General features: G+C 42.5%; 1 protein-coding gene across 1 annotated transcript in view; it reads right to left on the reverse strand.

The window, feature by feature from the left end:
• CCDC88C (coiled-coil domain containing 88C) overlaps positions 1–16448 on the reverse strand; it is a 228223-nt gene that overhangs the window by 81682 nt on the left and 130093 nt on the right. Inside the window, exon 13 of the mRNA XM_036736733.1 lies at positions 375–521. Coding sequence (XP_036592628.1) covers positions 375–521 — 147 coding nt within the window. The remainder of the gene's footprint in view (positions 1–374; positions 522–16448) is intronic.

The raw sequence follows: 16448 nt of genomic DNA on the forward strand, positions 1-16448 counted from the left end.
TGGCTCCATGCAACGACCAACCGTCATTCCAGAGGTCACGTAAAGAAACATGCCACCGATGACCTCCCAAAGCAGAAGTGACAGACTAGGGGCAGAAACACACTCTTGGAAAGAGCCAACGTGGGAAGGTTTTGTTTGACTGTGCACCTTTATTACGAGTCTTTTTTCAGTTTGAGGGTGGGGTGGGGTGGCACTAGGAGAAGTGGGGGGAGGGGGATAGCTATCTCTTACTTGAAAAAAATTAGATGCAAAAAAAAGCGCACTGTAAATGATGCTATTACCGTCAGAGGTCTACACTGTCTATTTAAAAAACCAGCTGAAAGCTGGAGAGGCTGTTGCTCCTCAAATACAACTTAACAGCAAAGCTTTGTTACCAGTTCCACATCATGAAGTTTAGATTTCAGTTGCAAATTTTCCTTTTCCAGCTCGTGGACTTTGTCACCTCGGGCACGAGCAGCCGTCAGCTGTTCTTCCAACATCGCCTTGGTCTCAATTAGGATGATGTTGTCTTCTCTCAACTCCTAGACGGTATAAACAAGCACAACGCATCCAGGTAAATTAACTTCTTTATTGAGAGCCTTTCCCTTCTACCAATTCCAGTTATTTTGGCAATGTGAATCTACAAAAAAAGACATCCAGGAATAAAATACGCTGGACGAAGGAGTTTTGTCCATGAATGACATTCAATCATTAACATCATCATCTCATTAGATGAATTCAAATCAATTTTCCACATTAAAAAAAAATCCAAAGTGAGGCATACCTTTTTAAAACAACCATTTGTTTCTAACTATAAAATCTGTGATGAGCTTTCCTGAATATCAGATTGTCTAATAGATTATAATCAGATTGACTATGAATTTATTACGCGCCGACCATGTAACAAGGTCTTGCGCTAGGCACAGAGATACAATTCAACCAATCAATCCACAAGCATTTATTAAGCGCCTACTACACGGCGAGTGGCGCAGTGGTTAGAGCGCCGGGCCTGAAGTCCTGAATTCAGATCTGGCCTCAGACACTTACTAGCTGCGTGACTCTGGGCAAGTCACTTTAACCCTGTCTTCCTCAGTTTCCTCATCTGAAAAATGAGCTGGAGAGACGGAAAGGGCAAAGCGCTCCAGTAACTTTGCTAAGAAAACCCTGAATGGGGTCACGCAGAGTCGGACATGACTAAAGAACTGAACGACAATAACACACGCGTATTCACTGGCTGAACGAATGACACAATCCTTCCTTGTCCTTATGCACCTCTTTACGCTGTGTGTATATATACGTGTGTGTGTGTGTGTGCGCGCGTGCGTGTGCACAGTGGAAACCAGGATGGCTTCCTTCACGTTTTAACTCAAGCACAAGGTGGTTTGGGAGGAAAAGCACCGGCAGCTGGGGGAGATGAGGAAAGGATTCATGCAGAAAAGGGGTGTCTGAGCTGCACCTTCAAAGAAGAGAGGGCGTCAAGGAGGGAGTGGATTCCAGGCTCATGGGAGGCCACTGAAAAGTCAAGGGCTCTGGAGATGGAACACCGTGTATGAGGATCAGAGAGAAGGCCAGTGCGGCTGGACAGCAGACTGCAGGAAGAAGGGGTAACGCCCAAGGAGGCTGGAAAGATAGGTTGGGGCAGGCTCTGCAGACCTTCAGAAACTAAGCAGAAAGTTGGATATTTTATCAAGTTAGGACAGCTAGGTGGTACGGCAGAGAGCGCTGGCCTGGCGTCAGGAAGACCTGAGCTCAAATCTACTCTCAGACCCTGGCTTTGTGTGCCTCGGTTTCCTCATCTGTAACACGGGGTGAATATATAATAGCCTCCAGGGTTGCTGCGAGGGTCACATGAGATCATCTTTGTACAGCACTCAGCACAGTGACTGGCACATAGGGGGTGGTATTTAAATGCTGGCTATTATTTACCCAAAAGGAAGCACACAACTACCGGAGCTAGCTAAGCAGGGCAGTAACACAGCTACTTTGGTAAGAGATGGACGGGGGTCGTGTGTGAGAAAAACAGATGCCCCGAATGTCCGCCCTTAAAGACCAACGACTCTAATAGGAGAGGGGCAAAGGAGAGAGGGGATGACAAGATACCTCTAACCACGGTGCAAGTCAGGGAATGACGAGGCACACAGGACATTACTCAATAAGGCAGGTGGCCCCAGAGATTCAAGGAGGCACTTGGTAAAGAAGGATCCGTCCGGGCCATCTTCCTTCTTCAAAGTAGATTTCTAATGGCACATTGGGGTCGCCTTCAGAAAATTAAATGTTCTTTGCCTTGAAAAGTTCTCAGTCTGAGCTTAGAAGAGGGCCCGTTCTCCGGCAAAAGGAACACTCCCAAAAGCAAATAAAGCAACTCTGCCTGCCCCGCAGAGACGTAAGAGGGTCGGGGTCCATTTACCACTTCAGCCCTGTGACCGAGCGCTACAGGAAACATCTAAAGGAAACATTTGTGCGCTCCCATCACTCCACATTAGAAGGGCCCTACGACAAATGTTTTCATTTTCTCTGTATTTACCTTTCACCATTCTGCAGAGCCATTTCGGGGCCCTGCAGGAATCCCCCCCCCCCAACACTCACACCCCTGAATGCCTTCAAGCATGCACTGGGAAACTGGGCAGCCTCTTCTGGGCGGACAAGAAGCCTGTTATTAGTTTTTCTAGCCTCTTACTCTCACTGATTACAACACAAAGAACAGGGTTAGGTAGGTCATTCATATCCTGCAGCTGGCTGGTTGCCCACAGAGAGGCAAGAAAAATTGGCTGGGGCACCCTTAGGCTGGAATCCAAAAGGATTGGTGGGGGAAAAAAATCACTCGTTTTGGTCAATGGGCAGAATGAAGAAGTGTAGATGGTTTGGCTGTATGCTGAGAAGACATTTGCTCCTCCTTCTTCACAGAGGTGGAGAGCTATGCGTAGGGAACACTTTGGTTAGTTTTACTAAACTTTTTTTTCTTTCTTTTTTTTGTTCTGCGATCTAAGAGTCAACTCTGAGAAGGGGAAGGAGGAAGAGAGAGAGGGACTGGGAAATGTATCTGATACAAAACTAAAAGGGAGACTCAAATATATTAATTAAATCAACTAGAAAAAATCAACTCATTAATAACCCCAAAACAAGCACAAAAGAAAATCGAAGAAGCAGAAAAAATGGACCAAAAAAAGGAACTGATAAAGAAACTGTTTTTAAAAATACCAAGGAAAAAATTATAAACCATCAACTATTTCTTTAAATCAATCAATCTACAAGCATTTTAAAACATTTGTTATGTCCCAGGCATCACGTTAGGTAATATAGAAACAGGTACAAAGAATGGAACACTCTCTACTCACAATCAACTTATATTCTAATGAGGGAACTAATAAATAAATAAATAGTTGTGTATACACATACATAAATACATAATATATATATATATGTTTAGTCATGTTAATATTTATGTGAGATGTGTAAGTATATAAACATATGTAAAGATACAAGCATAGGCATATGTGCATAGACATAAACATGTATACATACATACAGGTGGGTTACTGTACAGGTATGTATATACAGACATAGATATGTATATGTATATATACATATACATATATAGATACACATATCTCGCACAAATATTTAAGAAGTTCAAATAAATGCTCAGTAGTTAAATTATAAGGTAGTTTGAGATGGAGGGCACCATCTATTAAGGGATCAGGAAACACAACGTAGAAATAGTGTTCAAGCTGCGTCTCAAAGGAAGAAAGAGAGACTCAGTAAGGTCAAAGACAGAATGGAGCGCATTTCAAGCAGGTGGTACAGCCGATGCAAAGGTGGGGAGGACAGAGATGAGCATTGTGTATGAAGGACAGAGGCAAGGCCAGTTTGGCTGGACAGCAGCAGGGTGCAGGAAAGCAGAGCAACGTCCAGCATGAACAATGTCCAGTGGGACCGAAGAGATATGTTACTGACCATGCAGGCCTTTAAAAGCTAAACAAATGAGTTTATATTTTAACTGAGAAGCAACAGGAAGTCCCTGAAATTGGTGGAGTAGAGAAGTTCCATGGTCAGCTCCACGTTTAAGGAAAATTACTTCAGCAGCAGTACACAGGATGGACTGTAGTGATCAGAGACTTAAATCAGAGTAACCAGGCAGGAGGCAGTGGCAGTAATGAAGGCCAAAAGCGATGAGGGCCTGAACCATTAAGGCGGTAGCTATGAGAGTAGGGAGAAGGGGTCACACACGAGAGATTTTGTGGAGGCAGAAAAAGCAAGATTTGGCCACTGATTTAATTAATATGTGGGGTAAGAGGACTTGAGGACAATGCTGAAGTTATGAACCCAGGAGACTGGGAGGAGGGCGGTGCCCCGGACAAAAACAGGAAGTTTGGAGGAAGGAGTATCTGAGAAATAAAGTTAACGACCTCAGTTTTGGACATGTGGAGCTCGAGATGTCTCTGGGACATCCACTTTGAAATGTAAACTTGTGTGTGTGCGTATGTATATATATGTGCAAGTGTGTATGTATATGGACATGTATGTATGCATATGTATATATACACACACTACACTCATAAATATATATATGTAAAATATATGAACTACATAGATTTAAGAATTATATATAATGTATTTCATTCATCATGCATACGAATAGTTAAACCTATGAGAACTAATGAGGTTATCAAGAGAGAATATAGAGGGAGAGGTAAACCACCGAAGAATCCTGGGGAACGTGCATGGCTGGGGGCAGGATACGGATGATGAGTCGGGAAAGGAGATGGAGGAATATCAGAAAGGCAGGAAGACAGCCAATATTGTCATAAAGCCCCAGACAGCACAGAGTATCCAAGAGGAGAGGGTGGCCAGTGGTGTCAAATGTCGCAGGTTGAGAAGGATCAGGACCTAGAAAAGAGTACGATTTTTGGCCATTAAGAGATCACTGGAGACCTTTCAGAGAGCTGAACTGTGGAAGGATGAGAATGGAAGCCAGTTTGCAAAAGGCTGAATAAAGAGACAGAGGAGCCGGAGGACAGACAACCGGTGTAGACAACTATTTCAAGCATCTGGTTGGTAAAAGAAGGAAGGTTGTAAGGCAATAAGTTGAGGAGATGGGAAGGTCTAGTGGATGCTTCTTAAGAATGAGGAAGTCCTGGGTTATGTTCAAAGGCTGTGGGGAAGTAACTGACACATAGGGAGAAGTTGAAGATGGGGATAGGGGAGTGATTTTGAGAATATAATCCACCGAGGAGGAAGGGATGGGAAAGGATAAAGTTGGGGTGGAGGGGTTGGCCTTGGCCAAGGAAAACTACCTCTTTGTCAGTGACTAGGAGAAAGGTGAAAGTAGAGGATGATGTTTCTGCAAGGAGTGAGAAAGGGAATCGATTAGGGAGGAAAAAAAGGATTGCCTTATGTAGAGAGGGCCCAGTTGAAGTCACATTAACACAGATTTGTAATGTGTATATGTATGTACGTGTGCGTGCATGCGTGTGTGTGTGTGTGTCTAGTCATAAGGATTGTCAAACTTCCTCCAGCTCATGAGCAAGATCAGAAGAGATAAATGGAGGTGGGAAAGAGAGAGGCTAGTACTTTAGGGCTAAGGGCCAAGGGACTGGAAAGCAGAGAACAAGAAGGGTTGAAATGCTTAGTAAGTTGAGACATCACATTTAACTATTCAAGCTATCCTGTTTAGTCCTTCTCTTGGTTTTTCAATTTAGGAAAATAATCTTATTCCACACCTAAAATATTTCATTCCTATTTTCTGTGCGTCCCTATCCTGTCTAGCTTATCAGACACTGGGTATGAAGACTTCTGGCCAAGATGGGTACGTGGATGGAAGCAGGGAGCCCAGCTCCTGCATATCTATTAGAGAAAAAAACTGAAAATCACACCAGACCAAACAAGAGTCAAAGAATCAAATGAGAAACATGAGTAAGTGACTTTTACCACCCCAGAACTACACAAAAGGTCACCCAGAAGCCAAAAGGTAGCAAAGGCGACCTAGGTCAGGAACAAGCAGGGCTGCCTATTTCACCCAAAAGCACATCGGAGGGTGGAGTGTACCCCTTGCATGAAGCTCCGATTCAGGAAGAGAATCAAGAGAGATGGGAGTAAACTGAAGAGAACACTAACCACTATCAAGAATTATTACAGACCAAGAGATACACTTAACATTTCAAACTAGGAGAGAGTAACTCCCACAACAACTGCAAGCAGTGATTCAAAGGAAAAAAAATTCACTTTCCACAAGGACGACATAAATATCTAGAAAATGAAGCGAGATTTTTAAAAAATGAAATAGAAGTTCTAAAGGAAAGGTGAATAAGAGTTTCAGAAGAGAAAAGTGATCAACTTTACCCAAGACAGACTCCCTGAAAACCAGAACAGAAACCAGACAGAAATCAATGACTCTACGAAAGAGTAAGGAATATTAGAACCAAATGAAAGAACATATAAAACTAACATGCTACGTAAAACTGGAAACCTGGAAAAAAGGGTAAGGTAAGATCGCTGAGAATCACTACTCTCTCTAAAACTCGTAATTTAAAAAAAAACAACATACAGGACATAGTTCAAGAAATCCCAAATAACTGCCAAGCTCTATTAGAGCCAGAGGGCAAAGTAGAAACAGAAAGCATCCACCAATCATTTCCTAAAAAGAGCCCCAAAAGGAAAAGTCCCAGGAATGTTACAGCTAAAATCCAGTTTCTTTTTTATGTTTTTTTTGGGGGGGGAGAATTAGGGGAAAAAAAGTTCAAGGACCAAGGAAACCCAGGATCACACAAAGGGACGTTTAATGGAATATAGGGGCTTTCAAGCATTTCTGATTAAAAGACTTGTGAACCAAATAGGAACTTTGAAATGCAAATACAAGATTCCAGAGATAGCTACAAGGGAGCAGTTTCAGAGAATCATGGAAAGCATGAGAGGATAAAGGAAGAAGCGAGCCGAACCAGTGGAACAATTAATACAGGGATGGTAACGCTACTTTAAAAACAAAATCTGTGAACTCTGATCAAAGCAATGTCTCCAACAGCTTTACGATGAAACATATTACCTATAAAGAGATGATAAAGGTGAGACGCAATAAGACATACATTTTTGAACACGGCCACTCGGCAGATTTATTTTATTTGACTATGCTTATTGTTGGAAGGGTTTTTCCCCCCTCTCTGTTTAGAATGGGGGGGGGGAGTTCTGAGGGGAAGTAAGCAATAGTAATGCCAAAAAAAGAGTCATAGAAACATTTTTTTTAAGTAAAGAGAAGAAGAGAAGGAAGCCCAGACAAGCCTGGCAATTTTGAAAGTGATACATTCACTTTATCACATGCTTTCTTAAAAAACAAGCAGAATGAAAAAAAATTCATAGTTTAATACAGAATCCTCTTTTTTGTGTTCTATACCCATACAGAAATGCTCATATTTGGGCGTGTTTAAGTTAAGAACTTTTAAAAATTGTTTAAAGAAGATGGGTAGGTGAAGCATTTGAAATACCTCAGATCCTCTCATTATAGTTTCAGCACTGAAGATCTAAGGGGAGGCAACCGAATCTCCTGACAGGACAAGTCTGGAACCGCACTCAGCCTCCAGAAACTGAGTCATACGCACTTAATAAGTAACACAGAATATCCATGCTGGGAGGGACTGAGAAAGTCACCTAGTTCTATTTTAGCAGGATTCTCCTCTGCTATTCAGGGGTGGGGAACCAGTGGCGTCGAGGCCATGAAGTTTGGATTGGATTCAGCCAAAGGGCCACACTTGAGGACCTAGAGGGCCACGTGTGGCCTCAAGGCCGCAGATTCCCCATCCCTGTTCTAGATTATTAGGTGGCAAACCTGGAATCAGAAGACCCAAGTTCAAAACCCATCTCAGACACTTATTAGCTGTGTGACCCTGGGCAAATCACTTAATTTCCATCTGCCTCACTTTCCCCAACTGTAAATTTGGATAATAACAGCATCTACCTCCCAGGGTGGTTGTGTAGCTCAAAGGAGATAACTATAACATGCCTCACTCACACAGTGCCTGGCACAGAGTAAGTAATATATGTGTTAGCTATTATTTTTTTATTCACATAAAACATTTTATAGAGATGAGAAGGTAGGACATGGATTGGTAGTTACTGTGATTTTCTCTATCATCTCTCCCCCCACCCCAATCATAATGCCAGATTTTCTAAAAGTTTGGCATTTTTCTCCTTTTAAATCTGCAGATGTCCCCCATGTCCTTTGGTTTATTCTTGGTGGTGCTCTTCCTGTCTTTGCCTTCCTGGGTGTGTCACGTGGGAACTGTGAGGTTAGAAAGTCCAAACGTGGTGGATTCACCATCACTGACAGAAAAGAGACAGTTGCAGGACTCACAAAACACTTTCTGGTTTGTTCTTTTGTTTTGCACATTAGGGTAGCACCTAATTCAGCAGGGCTGTCGTGAGGGTTGAAGGGGATGAGATCCGTAAAGCAGCTTGCTAACATTAAAGTGCTGTATAAACATCAGCCGGGATGACGCGACACTGACACTACTCCTATTACACCATCATCCTCGGTGAGATGCCAGTTATCTGAAGGAAGCATCGGTGCCACTCCACGCACTCAATATTCTAGCCTCCCTCTTACTCCTCTCCTCTCCCTTTAACTTCTTGTCTTTTTCTTCCTTCAATTCACCTTTCTCTTAGACCCATCGATAGCACCCAGGATGGTTCAACTTTACTGGGGAAACCCCAGTTAAGGAGGCTGGGGATCTCGGGCATAGCCGAGGTCGGGGCTGTCCAACCTTAGGTTTTTATTGAAACAGCAGAGCGCTCTGCGGCAGCTCAATTTATGTAAATTTCGATGCTTGCAGGTGGGCCACATAAATTGCAGGCTGGCCGCATTTGGGACAGCGCTGGCCTAGGTGAACCAAGTCCTACTCTTACAGGGGGTAAACAAGAAGTCAGAAGTCCTGGATTCTAATCCTGATCTTGCCACTAACTGGCTATGAGACTGGGTAATTCACTCCCTCCATGATCCTGCTTCCTTCATCTGAAAAAATGGTGAGGAGGACTTTGGAACAAGAGAATCACTTAAGGAACCTGTGGCCTCAAGGTCATATAGGGTGATCTGTTCGGTGAAGTTTGGATTTAGTCAAGGGGCTGCACTTGAGGCCCTAGAGGGCCACGTGTGGCCTCGAGGCCACAAGTTCCCCACCCCTGTTTTAAGGTCTTCTGCAGCACCAAAATGTTGCTGTTATTCAGTCATTTCAGCTGTATCCAGCTCTTCATGACTTCATTTGGGGTTTTCCTGGCAAAAAAGACTAGAATGCTTTGCCATTTCCTTCTCCAGCTCATTTTATAGACGAGGACACTAAAGTAACAGGGTTAAGTGACTTTCCCAGGGTCCCACGGCTAGTGTCTAAGGCTAGATTTGAACTCAAGTCTTCCTGAGTCCAGGTCAGGCACTCTACCCACTGTGCCACCTAGCACTCTGGCACCAAAGTACTCTAAAACCTAATCTTACACTCAGATTTAGAGCTGTAAAGGACTTCAGAGGTTGTTCCCCCTTTTACAGATGAGGAAACTGAGGCCTAGAAAGACAAAATCACGTGCTGAAAAACTCAGAGATAACGAGCATCAGAAGTTGGGACCTGAACCTAGGTCTTTTGACTCAGTGTTGTTTCCACTAACTTATACCCATCACTTTCAATGACAGGGATTCTATCTCACAACTACTATATCCCTTTCAACACAAGACAACTTTGCACAGTTTGGGCCTAAATAATATTTTATTGTCTGAAAAGCTACAGAACATTTTAAAGATTGTTTATAGAACCGTAAGATATCTGGGGAAACAGATATCCATTCTTCAAACGGCAGAAACACCATGAGAATCTTCTCTGGAGTGATTCAGTTCAGAGGAGAGCTTTATCACATCTCAGAAGAGTTTTGACTAAATGTTCTTACAACCACAGGCTCACTCCCAATATGCTCTTGATACCACGGAACCAAAGAGACAGGATAGCATCTGCCCCAAGTCTTCTAGTTATCTGCCCAAGCAGGACGGTGGCAGTGCTGGATGGGACCAGAACTCAGGTCTCCTAATTCCCAATCTCGTGCTGTTTCCTTGAGACTACATGGATTAGAAGATTCTAAACTAATTTCGCACGTCTAACGGGGTGTCCTATTGCTTGCCTTCTCAGTGAGTGAGGGAGGGGCTAAGAGGGGGGACAGAATTTGGAACTCAAAAAAATTTTTAATGTTAGGGAAAATAATTTTAAAAAAAGAAATTAAATTCACTGCTCTAGAGATCACCAAAAAAAGGACCAAAAAACTACATGGCGTTGGGGCATTATGGACAAACAACCTTGGAGGTATCACATCTCATACACAGACTGTACGCTCCATGAGGGCAGGAACTACCTCTTGTTTAAATTTTGGATGACTCGTGCTTGATCCTTGGTAAATGTGGGTTGGATGCTGAACCTAAGTAGACAAACAGTACCTCACACAACTTCCAGGAACAGGCATCAACAGCAACAGAGAACCAAGAAGATTATGTTGGCTTTCTCAGCGTTTGGGGGTTAGAGGAAATCATCTATAAGCCAATAATAAGGAAACTGGAAAGAGGGTAATCTTTTAAGGAATTTCTGCTTTTGCTCACCTTTTCCCTGAAACCTTCTCATCTACAAATGACGCCCCGCCCTGGCACAACAGAGACAAGGAAGAATGTTTTCAAAGGGAAACAAAAGATCAGGTTCAAACACAGATGACTCTGTAAAATTAATCTCTGCCACTTCCTGAATCCACAGATAATCCAGGCACTTTTTGAAAACTGTGTAAACTTAACTAGGAGCTACACAAAGCTGTTGAGTCAGATCCATAAGTATTTATTAAGCATTTAATATTGTTGACCAAAAGTTCAAAAACATACGATCGCCAAGCTCTTCTCTCAAAGTAAATACAGCTCTCATCCCCAACAGGAACAATACTCCGTAATTTTTATCATTTTATTTCCAGGGGCACAGGTTGGAAAGGATTTCTCTTGTTAACTACCAATAAATACATCCAAATAAATGGACATTTATCAGACCCCTTTCATGATACGAACAACAATCGACATGAATGCCAGAAATAACATGGAACAAAACAAACCTCTCTAAACCTCAGTGTCCTCACCCGTAAAATGGGGGAGATAATAATTAGAACCTACCTCACGGGGATTTTTATGAGATCCACCGAGATAATCTATACAAAGCTCCATGCAAACCTTAAAGTGATATATATATGGTAGTTATCATGATGGGTATTATTATCATCGTCTCAAGACTTTTTATTGATCCTTATCCTATTTCATTTGATTCAGCCGTTTCAGCCTGCTAAGATCATCTTAGATTCTGATACCCAGTGTGTTAACTACTCCTCCCCGCTCGATGTCTTCTATAAACTGCATATTATGCCTTTACCCAAGTTACTGATAAAAATGCTTAAAGCACAGATGGGGAAGGGGGCGCATCCCACTAGAGACTGCTTGCCATGCTGACCCTGAACCTTTAATGATTCTGCTTTGAGTCTGCCCACACCCTGTCTCCCCCAATTCTGAATGCATCTTATTATATTATCTGGCCCACACCTCTCCCTCTAACAGCTATTCTGTATCACTGGAATCCAGTTGTTTATTTTTCCTTTGGGCCTTCTGCATTATAAAATAGGGTTAAAGATAGTCCAGAGGGTGACCACTTAACAGGCAAGCATTCGACACCCTTTGCAACCTGGCTCCCTCTTACACATCCAGGCTAACGTCATCACTTTCCTCCATGAGCTAAGCATCTCAGCTGAGCCAGAATGCAGAAACGTTCTCTTCCTGAAGCACTCGAGGGTTCTCTCCATCTCTGTTCACAGTATTCCCTACGCATGCGTTGCCTTCCTCCTCTTCTCAACCATTAAATCCCAATTCAAACGCCGCCTCCTCCATGAAAGGTTTCCGAATTTTCTTGCCATTAACGAACTTTCCCCGACTCCCATACAGTTCTTTGTGACTATGTCTCTAATACGCAATCTTGTGTCTTGGTTGTTTTTTGCGTCTTAGTTGAGACAGGATCATTGCCAGAAGGCTGGCTATAAAATAAAGTGGCATTTTTTTTTTTTGGTCACAATAACTCATAGAAACTATCCCTCGAAGTGTGACAGCATTAAGATTGACATCAATGTGATAAGGAGCCACGCTACCAAAATCATGTATGTTTTCAAGTATTAAAATATTTTTTAAAATTTGTCCCAGGCGGAGGCATGTTGTTAAGTGTTTAACAATCAGCTCTCTACAAAAAAGTACTCATTACATTCTTTTAAGTTTAATCTACATTATCAACATATTCTCTATTGTTTTCTCAAGTCTATACAACCACCAAAACAATAAATCAAGCTCTGGTTGTAGTGTGTGCCAATTTCCAAGGTGTTAATGCTCAAACAGAAAATTTAACAAGTGGCTCTTGAGAGCTGATACAAGTTGATTCCAACACACCCCTGCCTAAAGGACATGGAAGAACTGAATAACAATGCTGGACACTCACGTAGTGCATTATGGTTAGCAAAGCACTTTGCATACTTTATTATATTTATTGCACATATGTATGTGTGTGTATATATGCAGTGTCTCACACACACACACACACAGAGTCCACTTCTAATGACTTCCATACTCACTCTGCGGATTATCCAATTTTTTAACCAATTTTGACCAATTTTTTAAATCTCAAGATGGCTTGCCAACATACCCAATACCCACCTGGGCTGCATGTGAATTCAATGAGTCGGCCTATGTTCAGGGAATATAAATGAGTTTTAAAACTACCACGGACATCCATAGATTTGGAGCAGGAAGCTTCTGTAGAGGTCACCTAGTTGAACCCCTTCGTTTCACAAACTGGGAAGCTGAAATTCAGAGGGGTAACTACCTGACCTGTCTAAGGTTGAACAGACACCAAGTGTCTGAAGTTGGATTTGAACCTACATCTGCCTGACTTGGAGTCTAGTTCCCTCTTTGTTGTCAGGAAAACACGGATTCAAGCGCTCTTCTGACAAATGCCGCCTGCGTGGCCCCAGCAGAGTCACTGACTTCTCTGTGCTCTGGGCCGCAAGATTGAGATGCGGACACGGATAATAGGATATGTGTTTTGCATGACTTTACACATCTAACCATACCGCCTGCACTCTGAGTTGGGGAGGTGAGGGAGGACAGAAGAGAATTTTGGAACTCAACATTTTTAAAAAATGAATGCAAAAAATAAAAGATAGATGTCATTTTTAAAAAGCTTAAGTTGTAGAAAATGGAAGGCATTGACCTGCACTGAGAGAGAGAATTGCTGTGACACAACTAGGTGGTGCAGTAAAGTGCTGGACCTGGAGTTAGAGGATCTGCGTTCAAATCTTACCTCCAACACCTACTAGATTATGGCCCTAAGGAAGTCACTCAATTTGACTCAGTTTCCTCTTCTGCAAAATGAGAATTGTAATAACACCTTCCTTACAGGGTCGCCCTATTGCATGCATTCCCTCTTACTTCCTATTTATCTTGCATATAGTTTATTTGTATACACTTGTTTGCATGCTGTCTCCCTCACTGGATGATGAGCTTCTGGAGGGCAGAGACTGTTCTGCCTCATTTTGTATCCCTAGCGCTTAATACAGCCCCTGGCACACAACAGGCGCTTAATAAGTGTTTAAGGATTGGGCTGGGGGTTGTGAGGATCGAATGGATGAACACGTGAAGTGCTCCCAAGCATTAAAGCATGGGGAGTTCCAGATGTATGAGATACATAGAAATTAGTGAAGAAGAAACTTCGGAAAGCCGCTAATACACAGCTAGACCCCTGCTCTCCCACAGGTAAGGTAACATCTGTCCCATTTCGTAGATGAGACAGTGAACACCTGGAAAGGATCACACCGTCAGAGGGGAGTAGAAGCGTCTGCCTCCTAGCCCAGTGCCCCTTTCAAAATAGATCCCACGAGTCGATGTGAAACATAATTAGGATGCTAAATTTTCACTGTCCCCCCAAGCAGTCCAAAGCCAAATGCAATGGCTTTAAATTAACTATGTCCTTAGTCATTCCCATAAGCAGAAAAAGCTTACTATGTGTCTGTGTATTTTAAAATGCCATTTGTGTTATGTGTGTATGCACATGCAAATACATCATATACATATGTGTATATGTGTACATGCATGGACACAGAAAGGGGACATGATAATTAAATTTTTACCCAATTAATAAAGCCAACTGCGTACAGTTGGGGTTAAAAAGAAGACAATGTTGTTTTTCCATTGCTCTGAACACATGCCAGGATCTCATCTAAATCCCATCGGTATTTCCTGAAGGAACAATCCTACGGCTGGTATGTCCTTGCTGGGGGCGGCTGTTTAAATGTGTCACCCGGGTCTGTGCAGTGGTCTAGATTTCGAGTTATACACAACATTCCCCAGAGAAGCTTACCAGGCACAATTTCACCCAGTGGGACAAAATTTCTCATCGCGGCCGTTGAAATCTGACGTGACAAGGAATTCTATTCTGATAAGACTCCTTCTGCTGCCTCTATTTGTTTCGAGGAGTGTGCCCAGGTCCTATGTCTAATGTTATTGCCGTAAGACTTTCACAGCCCCTCTCTACCATCATCCTCTATGGGTGGGTGGGCTGGTAATGGTAAGAATGCATCTTTTCCAGTCTTATCTAATTCATGACACATTTGAAGTCTGTTTGGAATATTCCCCTGCTTCTCTGACTATGCCTCCTGTCTCCTCCGAGGGGTCCATTTCCAAAAGTCTCCCCTGGCCCTCCCAGAGGAGAGAACCACAGAATCTAAGCAAGAGCTGGAAGGAACAAAGGAAGAGTCTAATCCAGCCTCTCCCTGAAATATCTCACTACAACCTTCCCAAGGAGGTGCTACAGAGCATCTGTCTGAGGCCCTCCAATGGGGGGACCCACCGACTCCTCTGGCAGCCCACTGCCTTCGGGCTGTGATGAAAGTCTTATCAAGCCTAAATCTGTTTCTCTGCTACTTTCGTCCATTGTTTCTAGTTCTACCCTCTGAAGCCAAGTAGAAAAAGTCTAATCTCACTTCCACATGATGGCCCTTCAAATACTTTAAAACAGCTCTCAGGTTAAACCTGCTCTTTGCTAAGATAACTCTCCCCAGTTCCTTTCATAATCCTCTAGACCTGTCACTAACCTGGTTGCTCTCGACTAAACTCGCTCCAGTAAATCTTTCTTAAAACATGGTGCCCAATACATGACCAAGTTTTGTTCAATGAACAGACAGATCTGCGTGTTATTTTCTCTTTTTTTTTTCCTGGTTGAGGCGATTGGGGTTAAGTGACTCGCCCTGGGTCACACAGCTTTAAGGGTCTGAGAGCACATCTGAACTCAGGGTCTCCTGATTCCAAGGCCAGTTGCTACATCCTGACCTAGCTGCCTCTGGATGTGACTTTCTCTTCTTCCTCTTTAAAAAAAAAAAATGAGTTGGCTTAAGTGGAAGAATATAGGAAGTGTAGGTGATGGAGAAACAAAAGATACCCAGCTTTTTTTAAAAATGGTACTTGTTTCCTTCTTTGCAGAGTAGGAAACTAGAATATTGTATATTCAGACTTTTTATACGTCTGACCAAGGTATAGACTATCAATCAGAGCTATTGCTGCCTCCTGCGTTCCAGGCGTGCCGACTCTACATTCAGAGTGAGGCAGCATTCATTTTGTTTTGGCTACCACCTCACACTAGGAACTCTTATTCAAATTTCTACTACAATGAAACGATCAGGTCTTTTCCACCAAAAGACTTGTTGTCTGGTCAGACATCTAACATAATGTATTAGTGGAACTGGTTTTTTGAACCCACATTTATTCCAATTAAAGCTTTATCCTTTTTTAATTTGGACCATCATATCCTTTAGTGTTCCTTAGATCTTTCTGGAATTATACCAGGAGTTTTTAACTTTGGGTCCAGGAATTTGATTTTAAAAAATTGGGTAGGGGAAGTATTTCAACATATTTGGCTTCTCTCGTGATTTATGCGTTTTATGAATTTAAAAGCAGTATTCTAACTACGAAAGGATCTGTAGTTTTCACCACAACGCTAGAAGGGGTTTGTGACACAAAAAAGTTAAGAATGCCTCTGGCTAAGTCATCCAACATAAAAAATACTGACCAACTCAGGGCCAAGGATAGACGCATATATAATGTCTAGACTTCAATCTCCTCGTCTGAAAAACAAGGATAAAAACATTTATAATAGTTCACACGGCTTTCAGGGGAAAGTACTTTGTAAACCTTAAAATGTTAATAGTAAGCTAGTTAAGTTCAAGTTGACTTCTTCGAGTAGTGATTAATAAGGCAGATAATAACTTGAAAAAATATGGAAGTCAGTGACGACTGTTTGTGTACGGTCGTTCATGCGGTTCCAAATCCCTGTAATTGTATTATCGTCTAGCCCCAGGGGGCTTAATCATTTTTGTTTCCTGAACACCTTTGTTTTGTT

This window comes from Trichosurus vulpecula, chromosome 8 (genome assembly GCF_011100635.1).
Source record: "Trichosurus vulpecula isolate mTriVul1 chromosome 8, mTriVul1.pri, whole genome shotgun sequence".
NCBI lineage: Eukaryota > Metazoa > Chordata > Mammalia > Diprotodontia > Phalangeridae > Trichosurus > Trichosurus vulpecula.